Source organism: Gymnodraco acuticeps, unplaced genomic scaffold (genome assembly GCF_902827175.1).
Source record: "Gymnodraco acuticeps unplaced genomic scaffold, fGymAcu1.1, whole genome shotgun sequence".
Lineage (NCBI taxonomy): Eukaryota > Metazoa > Chordata > Actinopteri > Perciformes > Bathydraconidae > Gymnodraco > Gymnodraco acuticeps.
The window spans coordinates 444,277-463,437 of NW_022989981.1; the positions used below are offsets into that span (position 1 = coordinate 444,277).

At 43.9% G+C, this 19,161-nt stretch overlaps 2 protein-coding genes across 2 annotated transcripts; one reads left to right on the top strand and one right to left on the bottom strand.

Annotated features, from left to right (window-relative positions):
- Positions 1–3,261: 3,261 nt before the first annotated feature.
- map1lc3cl (microtubule-associated protein 1 light chain 3 gamma, like) lies at positions 3,262–5,086 on the bottom strand. The gene is made up of 5 exons (XM_034211896.1): positions 4,935–5,086; positions 4,633–4,826; positions 4,491–4,546; positions 4,280–4,386; positions 3,262–4,059 (listed from the first exon to the last, which is right to left on the bottom strand). The coding sequence occupies exons 1-5, from the start codon at positions 5,036–5,038 to the stop codon at positions 3,870–3,872; spliced, it is 651 nt and encodes a 216-aa protein (XP_034067787.1). The 5' UTR covers positions 5,039–5,086; the 3' UTR covers positions 3,262–3,869.
- A 2,450-nt stretch (positions 5,087–7,536) lies between these two features.
- Positions 7,537–19,112, top strand: si:ch211-168f7.5 (mucin-5AC). Its single transcript, XM_034211889.1, has 4 exons — positions 7,537–8,194; positions 13,875–14,094; positions 15,075–15,317; positions 15,771–19,112. Exons 1-4 carry the CDS (start codon positions 7,928–7,930, stop codon positions 18,263–18,265), a joined length of 3,225 nt encoding a protein of 1,074 aa, XP_034067780.1. The 5' UTR covers positions 7,537–7,927; the 3' UTR covers positions 18,266–19,112.
- Positions 19,113–19,161: the final 49 nt, after the last annotated feature.

Sequence of the window (19,161 nt, forward strand, 5' to 3'; positions counted from 1 at the left end):
GTCGCAGACGTATGCATTTTTATTGACTCGTTCTATGATATATTACATTGGAGTTCAAGACAATCTGATATCAGAATGAAACAGTGAAACGAAGAGGACAAAACCCAAACTATTGAAGCTTTAGCTGTAGTCATTTGTCATTGAGGAGATTGTCACATACAGTGTCAGGCAGAGGTCACCCTGACACTGACTTTTATTCTGATAGTTTCAGTGTAGTGTACCGCCCTCTGTAGGACAGAAACAGTCATTACCCACACTGCCACAGGACATATAAGGCCATTTTCACATGACACAAGTTGCCTCTGACTGCATATTTTAAAGGGCAAATTGATACCAGTCGGGCAGGCAGACACTTGTGACTTTCGCTGGAGCATTTTCAGGACACATGGAGACAATTTACAGTGCTAGAAAATGCAGTGCAGGCTCACACAGATGAGCACAAATCATAAACGGAAAGACAGGAAGCTGGAGCTTTATTAGTGTCATATGAGGAGACTGAAGGAGGCCTGTTTGCATAATCCAATATGGCGTATTTATAAGAAACTGAAATGTAAATGAGATGCACTGCAACATTATTTGAAGTTTATTTTCCATATGATTCTTTGTTACTCCAGAGAGCAGCAGCCAGGTGAGTGATGCAAGGCTTATCATCATGTAAACACACTTCTATACTGTATCTCTCACTGCGGGTTGTTTACATTTTTCACATTGGTGGCTTGTTTTCACATTCAGTCTAACTTCACCAGTCCTCCTCTACAAAACACTGTTTCATTTTCACTTTGCATTCAGAGTCTTCTCTCCCTCATCTGCATTACTCCTTTGAGACTCGTTGAAATTCTGCACACTGATACACTAGATTGTCAGCCAGCGTCAGATACACGAGATGCTCACCAGCTGTTAGTTTTCACCATGATGGCAGCAGGTTTCCTCTTTGATAAAGTCAACTGGTGCTCTCTTGTGTCTTGACAAGTTATTACAGGTAATATGACATTTTGTTTGGTCATGCTCTTCCTTTTTAGTCCCCCACAATATTTGTATGGAACTTTTTAACACCATTAAACACATCCTTGTACATTCATATATAACACAAGGCAAAATTGCTGCATTGATGCAAAACAAAGAAGGGGAAGGGAGAAATTAAGAATACAAACTAGAATAAAAGAACCCAACGTTTTATGACTCCAAATCAGAGAAGATGTGTGCCATATCTTTAAAAAAAGAAATTAAATTCCTTTTGTTTTGGTTTCTTTCTGTCTAATAATATGTTATGTACATTTTGGTTAAATGTTAATGCTTTTTCCACCTCACTGTACCCTGAAGTAGTTTATGTAAACTTACAAGTGGTTGAAATATCTGAGGATTGGTGTTTTTAAAGTAAACTCATACATTAAAGTACAGTCAAAATATTCATTTATCCTAACTTTCAAAAGTGTCATTGTAAATCGTTAATAAAGGTCACTCTTGCCTTTTCCCCATTGCTATCTGCATGGATGGATTGCTTAACAATCTTAGCGGGCACAGGCTGGGGGCCAACAGTGTCACATGGCCCACTGACCTTCACTTACCAAATGTGCCTCACATCTTGTAAAATGTGGAATGTGGAAACAAGGCGTTTAAAAAAAAAGAGGCATGAACCATCCAGGGAGATACTCAGAATGACCACAAAGAATCATAAAACAACTACAAATAGGCACAAAGACACCAGAACAGCTGCAAAAAAACACAAGATACCACAAAGACAATACAAACGACTATGAAAATAGATAAAACGATCACAAAACGACTTCTAAACAACTACAAATAGACTCAAAACGACTACAAAAACACAACCACAGACAACAATAATGAGAGAAATACCAAAACAACCACAAAAGAGGCTAAACAACTATAAAGTTTGTTATGCTCCTTTTTGTTGAGAGGTGTCGGGTCTTTTGCATGTCTTTTTTTTCAGGGGGGCATTGTCTCATAATCTGCCCGTGGCTATTTGTATAATCTTGTGTAAATGTCCGCTGCAGAGTGTTGTGAGGAGCATCAGAACTGACAGCTTTTGATAGTTTACAGCCTGCCTCAGGGTTCCTCTTGTTCTGTTATGATTATATATCGTCAGAGAGCTGCTCAAATGCCCACAGGGGTGTGAAGTCACTGTTCGTCCCTGTGTGTTTGGTTAGCTGTCTCACCCCCCCAATGTATATCTCTCCCATACACTGTTTCCTTTTTCCTGTCTTCCTCTGTTAGCACGTCACTATCTTCCCCTTCCATCCCATCTCTTCTTCCACATGTTTACAGAGAGCAGCTTTTCCCTGTTTTTGTGTTCTTTGTTTTACCCCCCTCTCTCCCTCTCTCTGGGTTTTGGGTCACTTCTACATCTAAAAATACTCCCCCCGGCCCGCTGACACACGAACCCCTGCAGAAAGTTGACTGTTTCAGGCTTATGTAACACGGTCATGTGGAGGGAGTGCTGTTTCTCGGAGGCAGGTGAGGAATGAGGCACCTGTATGTGTGTGTACTGTAAATCTGAGCAAAAGTGCACAGTGAACTCGTAAAGGGTAACGCACAACTGTGATAAATGCAGTGGGGCCTTAATAATTTGAAAGCCCTCAGAGGTTATAAAACAATGTATTTTGTCATGCTTTCAATTAACATGAAGGATTAAACTGTTTCTCTGTGGCCTAAAACAAATCCTAAAACCCCTGAAGCTCTATGAAATGACCAAAACACATCTGGATTGCTAATTAAAAACATAGCTGTCAGTGACAGCTATGTTTTTAATTTGCCTGTCACCTAAGGAATGAACATTTTTAAATCGTGTTGAGTGTTAAAGGTGGGGTAGGTGATTTTGGAGAAACCAGCTCGAGTGCGCTCGAATTTGAAAATACACAGCCGGAAAAAATCTGCCACTTCCTTACAGAGCCCCTCCTCCAACACACACAAATGCGCACATGACCAATGAGGGCACGAGATAAGTTTGTGCACAGATGGAAGGCTGACAGGCAGGTAGACCATCCAGTTAATTTAGCCGGGCCGGCTAAAATGATTGGTCGTGCTTTTTACAGTACTACGGCTTCCACAGATGACATTTTGTTATGGATTTGTCAAAGCACTTAAGATATTCATTGCTATCGGGATGTTAAGAGCATTCCATGGAATGTATCTCGAGCCGGTTTCTCAAACTTACCTACCCCACCTTTAATGAACAGTAAACAGTACATACAACAAATCACCTCTCATGAAGTGTAGTTAAAAATCACACAAGAGTCAATACATTAAAAGGACAAGGATTTATTTGTTGTCATACAGACAAATGGATACAGAGCAAATCAGAGCAGCATTCGGTTTTCATCCGTGTTTTCAGTGAGTGCCTCACAGTTTCACATTTTGAAGGGAAGTGAACGAAGAGGCAGTCAGAGAAAGAGGAGGAGGAGGGAGGACATAAGTGCTTAAAAGGGAGTCTGATTACCAGCATGACATTGACCCCATTAGTGTAGAGTAGAAAAGTTGGTGGTTTTACTCTGAACTGGCATTACAGCTGCGAAAAGTGTCTTTGCAATGTCTGGAGGTAACTGAAGGGCACATATGGAGATTTTGACCAGTGTAGACTTAAAACAGACACAAAACATCACATTTCTTTAACAGAGATGATCACAACTGTACTGACTTAAATATCAAACAATCAATGTTTTAAACATCAGTGTGAGTCGTCAATTGAGGCTAGCTGTTGTGTCAGATCATTAAAAAAAGTGATTTCTGTGTTTAAAAGTCCAGTTTGAGGTAGGCTGATATGCAGTTTGGGGCCAGAAAACTGGAAACACCATGCCGTACTGCTATGTGGTGTCCCCAGCATCGGCTCAGTTTATTTATGTGCTTCAGGCTCAGCAGGTCGAGCTGGCAGCAGGGTGAGGGGCTCCGAACATGTCCTGCGAGGCGTAGGTGATGTACAGGAAGCCGTCGGCGTCACAGTAGTGGGAATAAACCTCCCCCATGCTGGAGGACATGCAGGTCATGCTCTTCTCTGCCACCAGGAGGAACAGAGCCTGTGTGGACTCCAGGGAAATCTTATTCCTGAAAAAGAAAGATAGAGAGAAATTGATGAAGAAAACAACAACAGGAGAGAGGGAGGCAGCAAGCGGAGAACAATATCTGACAGCTCGTAGGAGAAAGTGGAGAGAAGGGAGTGTTGGATTGAGAAGAAACAGGCTAAAAAAACTCAAGCTGTAGGTAGAGAAGTGAGAAGGAGAAAGTCTGTTTATGCTACAAGCACACAGTGGCACAAAGCATTTACCTGAGCAGGCAGAGGAACTGACCCAAGGTGAGCTCGAAGGGAACCAGGAACTTTGTTTTGTCCAAAAGGGGGAGATTCTTTTCACGGACGTAACGTTCAACAATAACCTGAACACAAAAAACACATGAAATAAGCCAACTTTTGTGCCCTGACATGCAATATAAAGTTTGATGGTGATTAAATGAATTAGGTTTACATGCAACAAACTCACAGGTAATTTGTTGGGGAATTTGGACCGAATGCTGCATACTTCATCTTTTCTTGTTTCTAAAAAAGAACAAGTGCATTAATTTATAGACGTGTTACACTTCAGCCTTGTGAGGTTTACATGTAAATAACAAATTGAGACTCACCCAGGCATTTCCTTTGCTTGAAGGGCATCAGCAAATCCATGGATTTCTCAAAAGGTGCCATTTCTTCGTAGTTTCGTAGGGCACTTTGCAGAGACCAGCGGTGAAGGTGGAGACGACGAAAGTCTTTCCCAGGCTGACGGTGATGTCCCCTCGGGTGGAAGCTAGCAAACTCCACTGAGCTGCTACCAAAGCTGCTGTTTTAAAGGAGAAGGAGCAGGGAGGGGTCCAAAATGTGACACTAACAAACAACGACACACTCCTCGTGCTGGTGGGCTGCAGATCACACATACTGGTTATCTCACCGGGCATTATCACATGTACTGGTGATATTGGGTCCATAATCCACAGAGGGGTACAAACATGAGTGTAATGAGGGCATGTGAAGAGCATAAACAGCACATGACATTAATGATTCAGACGAAAACGGAGTCCAGAGGAACCCGGTGCCACTTTCATCAAGAGATCTGATTGCTCTGAATTCCACTCTGACCTTTGACCTCACTGTCTGATAGCCATGCAGGACACATCACATTTGCTTTACTCTTGTTTCAGCTGGTCTGAGATCAATGATCAATACTAACACTGACGAGCGTTGATGAGGATTCTGAAGTTTTAAATCTCTTACAGGCGCAGTACTGCAAAAGATGAGAATATGTTTCCATTTTTCTTGTTTGCATGTTCTTGTTTTTGTGTTCAAAGTTGATATACCATTATATACTGTCTTCCTCTAGCATTTATTCTGGAGCACTTATAGTACTTTGAATCCGACAGTAATTTGACCGTAACTAAGTATAAATTCAAGTATTTTACTCTAGTGCAATATTAAGGTACTGATTTGGTTCTTTATATTCCTACTTTCTGCTACTTTTGAAAAATATATAATTGTTTTATTATTTTTTGTAATTTTGCAGATTCAGATTAATAAAAAAATATAATCTACAAAGAAATATAATATGACAGATTAAGATTAACCTTAATGGGAACTTTATGTTAATACTTTTATACTTTTAATGAAGTAAAGGTTTTAATCTTCCCTTTTACTCGTTACAGATTATTTTCACACTGTCTTTTCTTAAGTAAAAGACACACTGTGTTTTCTTAAAGACCTGAACACTTCTTGCACGGTCCTCCGGTGGGCGATAACTTCTGCGGATAAAGATCATGATCAAATGCTTTAGTGGACCTTGAGCTGAAATACTTTCTCTCCTGTGCTAACATTGGTTTAAGGTTTAAGATTAAACATATACCCGTTGTTTAAATAGTATTCATTATATATAGATTGGATGTAGTTATAAATAGAGCAAGGCCTCTAGATTTGGTGTTTCACCGTGCTTCCTGGTTTCTCTTTCTAAAAGTACCATGTTACACTATTTCAAACAGTTGCCACAATCATGGACGGTTCTAGGGGGGGGGGGGGGCAGGGGGGGCCAGTGCCCCCCTAACACTGACCTCTGACCCCCCTGTGGCCCCCCAGTTTTTTTTTTTTTTTTTAAATGTATATTTTCTGGTACTCGGTTTGCCAAAAACCGCAGGATTTTGTTGCTGTAATGTGAGATTGTGCAGACACACTTATGTAAATAAAATATATAAATATGGTGTTAGTGCAAACATTGCACTATAACTTAAGCTGAAGCTAACAGTAATAACTATAACATCTATCTGAAATAAATAAGTGTACTGAAACAAATACCAACAATAACTGTATTGCATTGTTTTCTTATGCGCAATTACTTCATACTGTCTAGTTCTCTTTTTCGTCCTGCATTTATTGTGCCCCCCCCTCATAAAATAACTGGCCCCCCAGTGGCCCCCCCCCAGTCAAATTGGTCTAGAACCGCCACTGGCCACAACAACATTTTAGTGTTAAATCTTACCTTCATGATATATATAATCTTACGTTTTTGTTGAAACTATTATAGAGAGATGTTGATTCAACTGTGTGATTATCTGGTAGGCTGCAGTTTATGCTGCTGTTTAATTATACTGCTGGATTCTCATACTTTAAACTTCACTGTAGGCCTATATATATAAACCAGCAACTGGATGTACTTACAGTTTAACTCGGATAAGAAACACTGAGCCACCAGCCAGTGGAAATATAATGAAATGCAGTGTTGTGGATAAAGATCACCCTCTGCTGGATGAATGTGGCACTAGAGCAAAGTACACTGCACCTGTCAAAGATGCAGAAAATATATATATAATTGGCTGAAAAGAGTTTGCATCCATCAAAAATAACAGAACGGGAGAAGAAGGAGAAGAAGAATAACTGCTTCTTGCCTGTGTGTCAGTGTTGCTGATGATGAGTCAATTAGTTGACTCATTTGTTTAAACAAAGCAATCTTTTCTGATTGTACGCACTTTCACAAAAATGTACATACATTTAAAATATACAGGAATTGATTATAATGTATTTGTGCTGCAAACAGGCCTATTTTTACAAAATAAAACACATGTAAATGAAATAATGATTAAATAGAAAGGGCAGACAACACGACCTAGAAACGAGCATTTGAGATTAAATAAATGTCACGAGTTTCAATTGAAATTTGATTACATCATAACATCTGGGTGCTACTTTACGCGTCAGCCTCGGCCCTCGTCACTGATGGCCGGCCCGTCCTAAAGCCATTGTTAATTTTATTATTACAAGAGAAACGCCTTTTTGTAGCTCCATAGCATGCTGAGGTCACTTTTAACCCCCATGTGAATACTGTGGGAATGTGAGTATTTGTCCCCTCTGGCATCCTCTACAGTGGAGTTGGACACTCGGGGGGATTTTTTCTATGCGTCCATTCGAAAAACTTCCCCAGCCAATGGGTGCTCAGCTCCGGTGCCGCGGCTCCTCCTCCCCCTGCTCCCACATGTAACGTTATCTCCCCCTGTCTGTTGCATTGTCTCATAGGGACGCAGCGTACTGGAGCACCATGGTGACTCCACTGGACTGGGAGGCTTTAAGTGACATTTAAAAACAAAAGGATCGTGACAACAGGAAATGAGTTCAGGTCTCGTTGATGTTCCCTCAGTGTACCGGTGGATTCATTAATTCAGTTATTGTGCCAGTAAGCAGGGCTGCCTGAGGCTGTGGGCTGCATGGCACGTTAGAGATGGTCATTATATTTTCTTTATCGCGGTCATTTTAGCGGTTACCATGTTGCTATCTCAGGTCCGGACCCTTGTTGCTCTACGTGGAGTTGCAGCGTAGCGCCCACTTATTTCTCTCATCCACTGCACGGACACTGATCGGTGGTCAGCGGTGCGCCCCGGTTCCGCTTTCCCGGGCTCCGCTGCGAGGATGGCCGGACGCCGCAGCTGCGTGAACTCGCTGTGGTCGGGCAGCGAGCGTGTCCGCATCGTGGAGCGACTCAAAGCCACTCTGGCCGGTGTGGTGGAGCTGGAGCTGCTCAGGTGCAAACACCTGGAGATGGTGGACGCTGCTCTGGAGGACCGAGCCTCTGCTGCCGCCAACGCCGCAGAGCTACCAACGGAGGAGGGGATCAGAGCTCCGGGGAGCACCGCCTCGGAAGCCGAGCATGGCTCTACGACATCCCGCAGGCAACAGGTCAGTCAGTGCGTCTGTCACTGAGCTCTACATGACGAGATTATTAAATATGAATGCGGGGATGATGGTGATCTGCCAACAAGCCAGTCCCTCTGCGGCTCAGTAGACAGATTGTATCGCTGCCCGGTGGCTCATGTCTGTGCCAAGGGCTGTGCACCCATGTGATTGAGATGGTGCTAGGGAACATCCATGCATGCAGCCTGATCATTTTCCACAGCAGCAGTGTGTGTGACCGTAACTAACATGGAGCAAATGTCATTGATGTCAGGGCACAGACCAGCTTCTGTCTGGCTCCCTCAAGGTTAGAAACAGGATGTGATGGGAGACAGGCGTTAAATGAGGGTGCAGGTATCAAACTACAAGCCAGCAGTTTGATGGCTTGTAGTCATCAAACTGCTGCAGTTTTTTGGTTAATCAACAGTAAAGGTCACTTTGGCACCGAGTTTGCATTAAAATCAGAATACAAAATGATGGTAGACTCCATCACTGTCTGACCCGGGCTATACATGCAGTGCTGATCTTTTATTGTGATATCCTGAATGTTCCAGTGTAGTGACACAAATGATAGGACATGAGCTCTTCACCAACACCCTCATATAAAGTAACCCTTTTTCCAACGTCGTCCTGAAATGCATACCGCAGGTCTTTTTTTGTTGGGACATGAGGAATGTGGGTTGACATGTAATAGAGGAGGACAGGATGTGAGCAGGTCCCATCCTGGAGGCCAGATACTGACTGAGGCTGTCTTTGGTCTCGTCCCTTATGAACATGAACTATATTCGAACCTGTTAAATCCTCAAGATGGGAAATCAGTGGAAAGGAGAGGAAGAAGGTGACTGAGAGGGCAGCCAATAAGATCTTCTGGTTAGAAATGGGAGCTGAATAAATGATCTAAAAAATGACAGGAGTTCAGAGCTAAGTCTTCTTAAACCAGAGAACTGGGATCCTGTTCTGTGAAGCACGTTTGGTTTTGGACTGTAGGTTGGACCAGACAAGCAGCCTGATAATGTCACCTTGGGCACTGGGAAACTATCGATAATTGTTATTTTTTCACCATGTTTTGGACCAACTATATATAAAATAATACTAATACATCAGTAGTTTATGCTTTAGGTGCTATGACCTTTTTTATTGTAACTTAAGGCACCAATTTTACAAATAACTTACACCTTACTACCCTATAGGCAACCTTTTTTATGAGCTCTTTGAGACCAAATAATCATACAAAAAAAGGATTGACTAATACCCTGTATTGTACAAGGAGTGTGTCATGTGTGTGTTAATCAGTCTGTCATGGATTATATTTAGATATTTCTAGATTTGACGGAGCAACGACATGACATGTCGTGTTGTGTTCATGGTCTGCTGGTGTAGGGAGTGTTTTACCTTTTACCATATTCTATTGTTATTCTAAGAAAGTAACAAACACTTTTCGTATGTATGTGTATTTTTTATACTAATGAGCTGTATCAGTCAGCAGCTAGCAGCACATTAATACATGAGGTCACCTTTTGCAGAACGGAGTATTTTATGATACAAAATGATATTAAATCATAGCTGGCTGCAAGTTGATATTATAAAATCAGTTTTATCAGAGCAGGGACAGAAATGGCATTCCCATCTGAGGGCCTCTGCAGGGAAGTGTGGTTCATAATGTTCTGCCTTCCTCGCCGCCCACCTCCCCACATCTCCTCTGTGGCTCCCCCTGCGGAGCTGAGATATCCTGCAGAGAGGCCGAGCAGCTTTGCTCATTCTCACCTCTGAAGGGAGCTGCCAGTGTAGCAGAGCTGGCACTCAGCCCTCCGCCAACACAAACATAACATTTGCATAAGTGCAGACAAATAGATGTTTCTGTTGTTTCAAAAGTGAGCACATCTAGATTGAACTGTGCAGCAGCGGGAGAGAAAACAGATGTTTATTTACTACCATGAAGGTGGAAAGTGATGCTTACACCTAATGTTTTATCGCTGAACACGTTATATATCATTTTACCTGAAATTCACTACTTATTGCTATGAGAAACATGGGTTTAAAAAAAGATATATAACCATTTAGTAAATTGAGGATTAGATGACTCATCACATTATGCGCTGTACTCCAACAACTGCTTTGTTCTGGTTTTTTTTTCATTTGGGAATTAAACTCTTGAAATGCGATTCACCATTTCTCTCTCTAAAAGCAGAGCGAGGGCAGGAGATGGACTGTGCAAATCCATATTTGGCATGCCGGGATTATGGCTCCATGGTGTCATCTATGATGGAGAAATACATTTTAGAAGGATATCTTTCTAACTGGGATGAGCTCTGGCATTTGTGATGGACACAGTTTTAAACCAAAGTTATAACGCCGAAAAAACATTGTTTTCAGAAAAAAAAGGAATAATTTTCAAGACCAAAAATATTCTGTCAGCCGAATGCAATCTATTTATATTGTTAATAGATCCAGCTCTTTAAAATGAAGTGTTCTGCATGTTTTGTGCCTTTTTAGTGTTTTCACACTTTTCAGCAGCTCCTCTTGCATTTAGAGTGGGTCCGGTCCGGAGGCTGAATATTGAAACACTGTTTGTTGTCCAACATTTTTTTTATCCTCGCTGAAGAAAGCACATCAAGGACAGGAGTTGAGGTAGTAGGGATTGTGCTGCAGGGTTTACTTCACATGTAGAGCAGCAGCAATCAGTCGATTAATCAATGGACAGAAAATCAATCAGCTTCTAAAATGTGAAAGTGTGCAGCCTTCTCTTGTCAACAGTAAAGGAAGCTGTATATCTCTGAGTTTTGGGCTGTTGGTTGGAAACAAGAAAGCATTAGATAACATTTCCATGATTATTCTTCACACTTGAAGCTGTTTAATAGAACAAATGAATAATAACTAATGAGATACTTGAATGATGAAGGAATTCATTAATAAAGGTTACTGTTAGTTGCAGCCATGATATATGCATTATATGTTGCCAATATATCCATTTGCAATGCTGTGTGCACTCTTATTGAAGGCAGCCTTTCTTGAAATTAGGTTTAGTATTGGGAAGCATCATCTTACACGGAGAGCCATTACCCTGACTTGTGGAGTGAGACAGCTTTTGTCTCTTGGTTCTTGCCTCGGGATCCCACTGAAGTCACTGAAAAAAACCTCCTCTGTAACGCTGATACTTTCATATGCAATGAAAGATTCACCTGAGCGCTTCAGAAAAGCAGGAGCGCGTATCACTCCTCTTGGCTGGTGGAGATGGAGATGTAAAGCGTGGGCTGTCTTTTATATTTCAATAGCACATTAATAATGCATGAAACAATCAACACAGCGCCGTGTAGAACAAGCACGCACTTCTCACCACGCACTCGCTCCTGTCTGACCAAACCATCCGGCCTCAATATGGCAAACCGCTGCCATTCCTCCCGCTGTAATGACATAATGCACTCATTAGCAGGAGGTGGGTTGCTTGTGCAGCTGCGATGGCTGTAGCATTCTTGTTCAATCGACCCATGCATTTTCCTCATATACTTCCAGAGGGGCTGTGCTGCTCCCTAACATGAAGCAAGATCATGTTTCAGACCCCCACCCATTTGTCTATCAGCCTCCTATGATTTGATCATGCACTGGTCTCTGTGTAACATTATACCCCATGTGCAATGCATTATGTTGTTAGGGGATAATATGGAGGAGATGAAGGACATTTTGGGAGATATAAGGGAAGGACATTTTTGGAGATATACGGGAGCTTTTTAAAGGGTTAATTCATGTCTTTAAATAGACAGAATAAAGTTACAGCTCTTACAAGTGCACAATGATAAACACATGGTTTCTCTCAGCATAAAGAATTGGCAGTGAGTGGGATTTGTGACAGCAGTGTGTACATGCCAGTAAGAGTTGCAACAAGACTGGATAGTGTGTGTTAAGGCTGAGGATGAGTTAAATATTTGGCCAGGCGTGTTGTGTTGTTGTGGTTCTGTGTGGGAGGAGAAGCGAGCGAGAGTTGCAGAGCGAGCGGCTGTAGCTATGGTGAGCACGGGCGGCTGGCTTGTAGGATATTACAGAAGTGGGAGGGTGGGGGGGATTATTTGTCAAGGGGAGTGTGGGGGAGGTTGGGGTCCTTCAAGATGCCCTTCTCTCTCACCCGGCAACCGTTCGCCCCCTCCCCAACTCACCCTTCCTCCGACGCCTTCACTCACTCAGTGACTCACCCTTTCTCAGTTTCTGTCTCTTATTCTGGTCCCTCTCACTTTTCCTTTTTTTGGTCTCCCACTCAGCCTCCAATTACTTTAGATTCACTGTAAAAATAAAAATCAGGGGGACAGTTCGAGCTGCTAATCTGGACACAGGAAGAGAGGAGATAAGCCGAAGACAAGCCAAAGTCTGTAACTCCTTCTCCCACCTCTTTTCTTCCTTCCCTCTTCTCTCCTCACTCAATCCCCCTTCCCTTCTGCCGCTCCGGCTGCCTTTGTTACGTCATCTGTCCTCTCCCTTTATCTTCTGAAGCCCCCCCCTCTCCTCTCCTGTCACCCCAGCAGTGAGTCACTACCTGTATTGTTTCTTCAGGAACAAGAGGATTGATCAGTGCCACTCACAGTGTTTCTGTTGTCCGGGCTCCATCAGTCTAATGCAGGCGCTTCTCTTGGCTGCCTTCCTGGAGGGGTTGGGGATTTGGAGGATAATTGGAGGCGGGGGGTTTCTCCACCAAGCACTTACTAATCTAGGAAATGGAGGCACTTTGCTTAACTTGACTGGCGGATTGTTATTGTTGCTGTTGTGTGTGAGTGTGTTTGGGGCCTCATTCCTGGCTGTTCCGGTAATCGGTGTGATGTCATGGAGCATGTCTGGTAAATGATATCATGGATGTTCAACCCTACATGTATTTTCACACCAGTCTAACTGTGCCTCTACACATGCAGTAACAGTACCGAGGGAATTGTGTCTTTAAAGCAGTGGTCTTATCGCTTAATGGACTAATTCACCCAGAAAATAACCATTTTTTATTTAGCTTCTAATCTTTTTTTCTTCCCTAGTGATGAAGAATCAAAAAAGTGTAGACAATTCCTGATGAATCAAAGTAAATAAACCTTACTACTGCACAAGTTGTGTTAACTGTTGTTATAGTTTTGCTGCTGTTAAATGTGACTGAGAAATGTGCAGGAAAAATCTTTTATCCCTGGTTAGGTCATTTCATATCTCCATAATTATATTTGTTATGATATATAATGTTTTTTCAAAAAACATGGGGAAGGGTTTTTTATAAAATCTAAAGGATGAGAAATTGGTGGAATGTCTTGTGACCCCTACAAGCTACTGCTGTCAAAGCCTAAAAATAACAATTTGATTTAATAAAAGACAAGAAGTAACAGTATGGGAAAACAATGCTACTTCAATATAGCTTGTGGAAAGAAAACACAGTAAATAATTTGCATACGTATTACATATTGTTTAAACTACAAGGTGACTTGTTTGTTACTTTTAGTATTTGCACACTTTTGGTCAACTCCTATTGCCTTACATTTTTCTGTAATTGTTTGACTCTTGTACTGGGGTTAAATTAAACACACGTTATTGCCTTTTATTTTTAAACTAATATGCTCTACTTGCACACAATCAAAGTCATAGCATTTAGATACTGTGGTCAAAGATATTGTCATATTTCCTTTTGTAAATATTCCTCAGGCCTCACATGCCACCTGTTTTGTTTTCTCAGGTTCCCTCCCCCTCAGATATAGTGGTACTGCCCTGTCGGATCAGCCCTGAGGAATGTGGCAGTCATTTAGTGGACGGAACGGTCCACTCATCATCTGGAAGGGGGAGCAACTCACGTTGGTCTACTCTGTCCTGGGACGCCCCATCTGACCTGCTCTCTCCCCCGACACCAGACCCCAGTGGTACGGTCCATCTGGACAGTGACTCCAGGCCTAGTTCAGGTAAACACACACTTACACACAGTTCAGATGTCAACAATGTGTGGTTCACAGCACTGACCTGAACAGTTTGTCACCTTCTGGTATCACTCCCGCTCACCTTGTGTAAGTCCCATTAAACATTAACCATACTCTTTTTCTTTTCTGTTTGCTTGCACTTTGACTCATTAGTTTCTCTCTCTCTCTCTCTCGCTGTCAAACTTCCCAGCTTTTCTTGCTACACTGTTCTCCACTCTCATTGTAACTGTGGTCTCTGTGTCACTACACTCGACTCAGACACTCCTCTCCCTGCTATGCACTCATACCAACCCTGTTTTAATACTTCTCTTTACTTTCTTGTAGAGGCTATCTGAAAACAAATGAATGAATTTAACTCGAACCTGAAAGGAATTAGTTCAAACTTTAATTGGACCAAATATTCAATCAAAATGAAGGTTTTTTGTGATTTCTTTGGAGATATAACATGTTTTCACAGCTGTTGTGTTTTTGCTCCACTGTATCTTTATATAACTTATTCAAACAGTGTTAGTCAAACAGTGACTGTGACGCCTTTCTCTTGGAATTTATGAAGTTTGCGTTTCTGTAGGTGGTGTCTTTGTTTAACCAGTCCTAACTTTACCTTGCTTATTACCCATTTCTTTTTATATAAAAAGCTACACTGTTGCTACAGAAAACCTTTTCTTCCCTAGGAAAGACCGACCAGATGGAACAGCGTATGAAATCAAACATTATAGTAGTAAAATATGTGAGCAGGCCACAAAAGAATACAAATAATCCAACAAGTCAGCAACAGTACATCTTAGTAAAAACAATCCATAACTAAGATAATTCATGATGGGCAGAATACTATATCACAACGTGAGAGATCAGGAATGTTGGCAGCATTTTTCCTGGGCCACATTATTCAAAACAATTGTTGCAAATTGTCACATGGATATATTAAGTAACACACTAACTGAATTTATTTTCCTCACTTTGTAAAGGTTTCTATTCAGTGAGCGGGAGCTCTCTGTCGGACTCTTGCTACTCTGTGTCCAGCGATGCAGCTCAGGGGGCATCAGCGCCTGCGGCCCGACCCCCGAAGCTGTGGGAGCAGGTCCCTCTGTCCGCTGACAACACGGACCCCCTGTGGGCAGACCGGGCGCTGCAGCAGCAGCAGCAGCAGCCGCCTGCACTGCAGGGCAGCCAGGGAGACGCTGAACCAACAGAAGGGACAACAGCTTCGGGTGAGATGGTGCAGACAATAGATCCATGTCATGTAAATGTATCTGTGTAAATATGAATTCACAGCTGCCAGCTGAAGCGGGCTCAAAAAGGTCAACAGAAGACTGTTCAAAGCAGTGCCATGGTCATATCGGTGATGATCATAAGTTTGCAATATACCAGTATGATGCATAAATAAGGATCATGTTGATAATATAAATATCATAATTTCATGTGAGCATCTGGTTGTCCTTTTCTTTGGACATAAGGGTAATTGTACATTTTGTACACATTTGTTTACAGACTCTTTCTCCACCTCTACACTTCTAAAGATATCATGATATCAATATAGTCAATTATTTCAGCCCCAAAAATCATGAAGTAAAAATCCTATATTGTGACAGCCCATAATGAACCTGATTGGGATTGATGTAAAATACAATTATCTGAAGTTCTTCTCTTCTTCTCATTTACAGTGCAAGGTGAAATTGAAGAGACTGGTCTGAGCTTTCTCTCTGACCTCTGCTCGGGACTCGGTGACTCCCTGGTTTCTTCCCTCATTCAACTTCTTGAATCCACCTCCTCCTCATCCTCCTTCTCCCCACTCCAGCCAAACACCCAGCTGGACCCTCGCTACTGCACAGACCTAGTGTCCCGTCGGACCAAAGAGGTGTACCCCTACCCCAGCCCGCTGCACGCCGTCGCCCTCCAGAGCCCCATTTTCACCTCCCAGAGCCAGGAGCCATCAGCCTCTCCCAGCCCTGAGGGTCTCCAGCTAGATGACCCTCAGGAGTCCAGCTCTGTCCCCCCTCTGCCCCTCCAGCCTGCTGCCTCTCTCACCCAGCTGGAGCAGTACATCTCTCGTCTGGCTCGCCAGTACCACAGTCGGGTCACCTGCTCCACCTCCGATCTCACTTCAGCTGCCATCCCTGGTGAGGTCAGAGGCCTTTGTACCCCTGGCAAAAGTCACGGATCCACCCAGTCCCTCTTTGCCTTTGAGAGTCGCAGCACCCCCTCCTCCAACATCACTCCCTGTAAGTCTCTGCTGGGAAACTCTGCCAGATTCAGCCTCAGCACCACCGGAAAAAAAGCCACTAGGAATTCAATAAACCTAGGTAACCTCCCCTCAGCCACTGGAGAGGACTTGAACATAAATCTGCATCTCAACCTCAACTTGAACCTGACTCCCGGTTTAAGTTCTAGCAGTGTGGACAATCCCAAAAATGGCAGCTGTGGAGCTTTAAGAAGCAACTCTGCATCTGCTCCCACAGCCTCTGCCACATCGCTCTCCTCCGCCACACCCACCCCCGCACTTAGAGCCCGCCCTCGCATTTCAACATGCCCGAGCAGCCTGAGCCACCGCAGCTCCTTGGAGGTTACTTCAGGGTCTGGACACAGTCCTGGATTTGGGTCATCTGCCTTCTGCCGCTCATTAGACTGGAGCAGCTGCGCTCCGCCTGAGACTCCACCTTCAGTATTTGGTTCTGGATCGGCTCCCGGGTCTCAGCGCAGCAGCTTGATCCAAGAGGCCAGCTCCAGTCCCAAGATAAGCGAGGACTCCCCCATGGTGGGTGAGATCTCCCGCCTCTCCGGCCTCACCAGGGCTGTTGTGGTGGGACTGATGGAACAAGGTGTGGAGCTGGACATCGACTGCTTCCAGACAGACACCGCGGGCGAGGTGCGGAGTCACAGCAAAACTCACCTGACACCCACGGCCAAGACAGATCAGTCACATGACTACGCCAGACTGAGCGACCAGAATCCACAGAGACCAATTCAGCTGTCTCTCAGTGTCACCCATTCTCCCCAGTCTCATTGCAGCCTCACCCCTCCTCTCTCACACAGCAGCAGCCCCATACACCCTTATCAGTCCATCCACGTTCCATCTCCTCACTACTCCTCTCACTGCCACTACCAGCAGATCCCTTCTCCATCCGACCTCCCCTCATCCACGGCCTCCTCCCCTGCCTCCCGTCCCACCACCAGGGGCCGCTCCCCTCCCCGGCCTCTCCAGCCGTCCCCTCTGGGCGCCACCCCGCTCTCAGTTTTCCGACGGGATGCGCCCTTCCAGTGCTCCCTGCCTCGCACGATTATGAGGAGCTCTCCTTTGGAGCAAGGAGGGATCCACCCGAGAGGGGGATCACTTCGGCAGAGTGCGGGAGGAACTGTTGGGTGGAAGAGGGTGGAGGGAGAGGGGCTTTACAGTGGGAAGCACTCCTCTCACAAGTTGATCCGGGCAGCCACAGTAAGCAGCTACGCCAAGAGAGAGGACTATTGCTCGGCTTGGGCTGAGGAGCAGGAGCAGCCCGCGGCCCAGACACCCAGGAAGACCTCCAACAAACTGTGGAGGGGCTTCGAGGGGCGCCTCCGGGACAAAGAGTCCGAATGCGAAAAGGAAGAGATGGACAGAGCCGAGTACGGCTATGGCTGGAGGAGCAACAGCGTCGGAAGCTGGCGGAGGGAGGGACGGAGGGTGAAGGCTCCATCCAGCAGTAACGACAAGAGGCCGAAAGTGGAGAACTCGCCGATGTTCTCGAAGAAGAGGGGGAAGGAGGAAGGGGAGAGACGCAGCACCAGCATCAGGCTTTCCAGGAGGGCTTTGTTCAGGAGCGAGTCCCAAGGTTTGCTGGTGTCTCGTAACCACGGCGAGGAGCCAACAAAGCGGGCACACTGGGTCTCCTCATTAGACGTGGGGCAAGGGGGCCTCAGCAAACACGAAGGCATCAGACTGCTGAGGGCGAAGGAGGAAGACAAACGACTGTCGTCCACCGCCAGCCTCTTTAACCTCTCTCGCTCTCAGAGCCTCGAAGGCAGCTGCCACTCCCTCTCCCCTTTCTCCTCCCCTTCCTTCTCCCCTTCCCCGCCCCCCAGGATGCCCATGCAGCGCTCTCGGTCTCTAAAGGACTTGGGGAGGAGAGTGTTTGGCTCCATGAGGTCGCTGAGTCTCAAACGAAAGCCATCCAAGAAGTGACACTTGTACAATAAATTACCATCACAGTGAACGCATCTGTGGTTAGTATTTTAATTCATGTAAAAGGAAGTGCCATCATTTTAAAGCTTCAAGCTTCACTGAGTGACCATTATACATCTGACAGCCCTTTCTTCCAATACCAATATGATGGAAGTTCCTCTCAGGCTCATAGTCTGTGAAAAATGCATACTTTTCCGTCTAACTCACGTCATTTCTAAAGACACATTTTATAGCCTGCCAAAAAAAAAACTGAAAACTACCAGATGTCTGTTACATTTTTTCCAAATGGGTTCTAGAGTGTAATCAAAATGCTTTGCAGCCGATCAATTTCACTGTCTTACACTGCAAAATTGCCCTGAGGGCAAAACATTTTCAACAAGGGAGAATTTTTCTTTTTAGGAGCTGCAAATAGCTTTCAACTTTTAAAAACGTTGTGTTGGTTTCAGTGGAGTTTTTTTACAATTCATAATTTACCATCTCACAGCCACCTATTCTAGGCTGGAGAAGCCTCGTATAAAGATATTGAGTATAAAGTAATAATGTTGGCTTTACGCAAAGTTCTCCTGTGACCATGAGTATGAATGTGTAAATGTACACTCCCCTTCTGCATGCTGCTCCGTGACTTGTTCAGTGATAATAGCTATTGTGAGAATGTGATATTCCTCTTTGTTTATAGGCAACAGTGCCTCTGAAGTACAATCATATTGGCCAGATAATGACCAAAACCAAGCAAATACACTTTAACTCGATATTGTGCTCAGGATTTTCAAATAAATATTGATGAAGTTATTTGAGACAGAATGTGACTTCTCATGGCTTACGTTTAATAAAAGAAACATATGACAAAGCTTGTATTTTGCCTGTAATACCTACATTATATAAACAATCAAATGAGT

What these genes read in the sequence shown, in the direction of transcription:
- map1lc3cl (XM_034211896.1), bottom strand. Translation starts at nt 5,038, where the DNA reads ATGTCATGTGCTGTTTATGCTCTTCACATGCCCTCATTACACTCATGT. An exon ending in CAAGCAAAGGAAATGCCTGG is followed by an intron (nt 4,547 to 4,632) that starts GTGAGTCTCAAT and finishes GTTCTTTTTTAG; the next exon opens with AAACAAGAAAAGATGAAGTA. An exon ending in CAGTTCCTCTGCCTGCTCAG is followed by an intron (nt 4,060 to 4,279) that starts GTAAATGCTTTG and finishes TTTCTTTTTCAG; the next exon opens with GAATAAGATTTCCCTGGAGT.
- si:ch211-168f7.5 (XM_034211889.1), top strand. Translation starts at nt 7,928, where the DNA reads ATGGCCGGACGCCGCAGCTGCGTGAACTCGCTGTGGTCGGGCAGCGAG. An exon ending in TGACTCCAGGCCTAGTTCAG is followed by an intron (nt 14,095 to 15,074) that starts GTAAACACACAC and finishes CACTTTGTAAAG; the next exon opens with GTTTCTATTCAGTGAGCGGG. An exon ending in AGAAGGGACAACAGCTTCGG is followed by an intron (nt 15,318 to 15,770) that starts GTGAGATGGTGC and finishes TCTCATTTACAG; the next exon opens with TGCAAGGTGAAATTGAAGAG.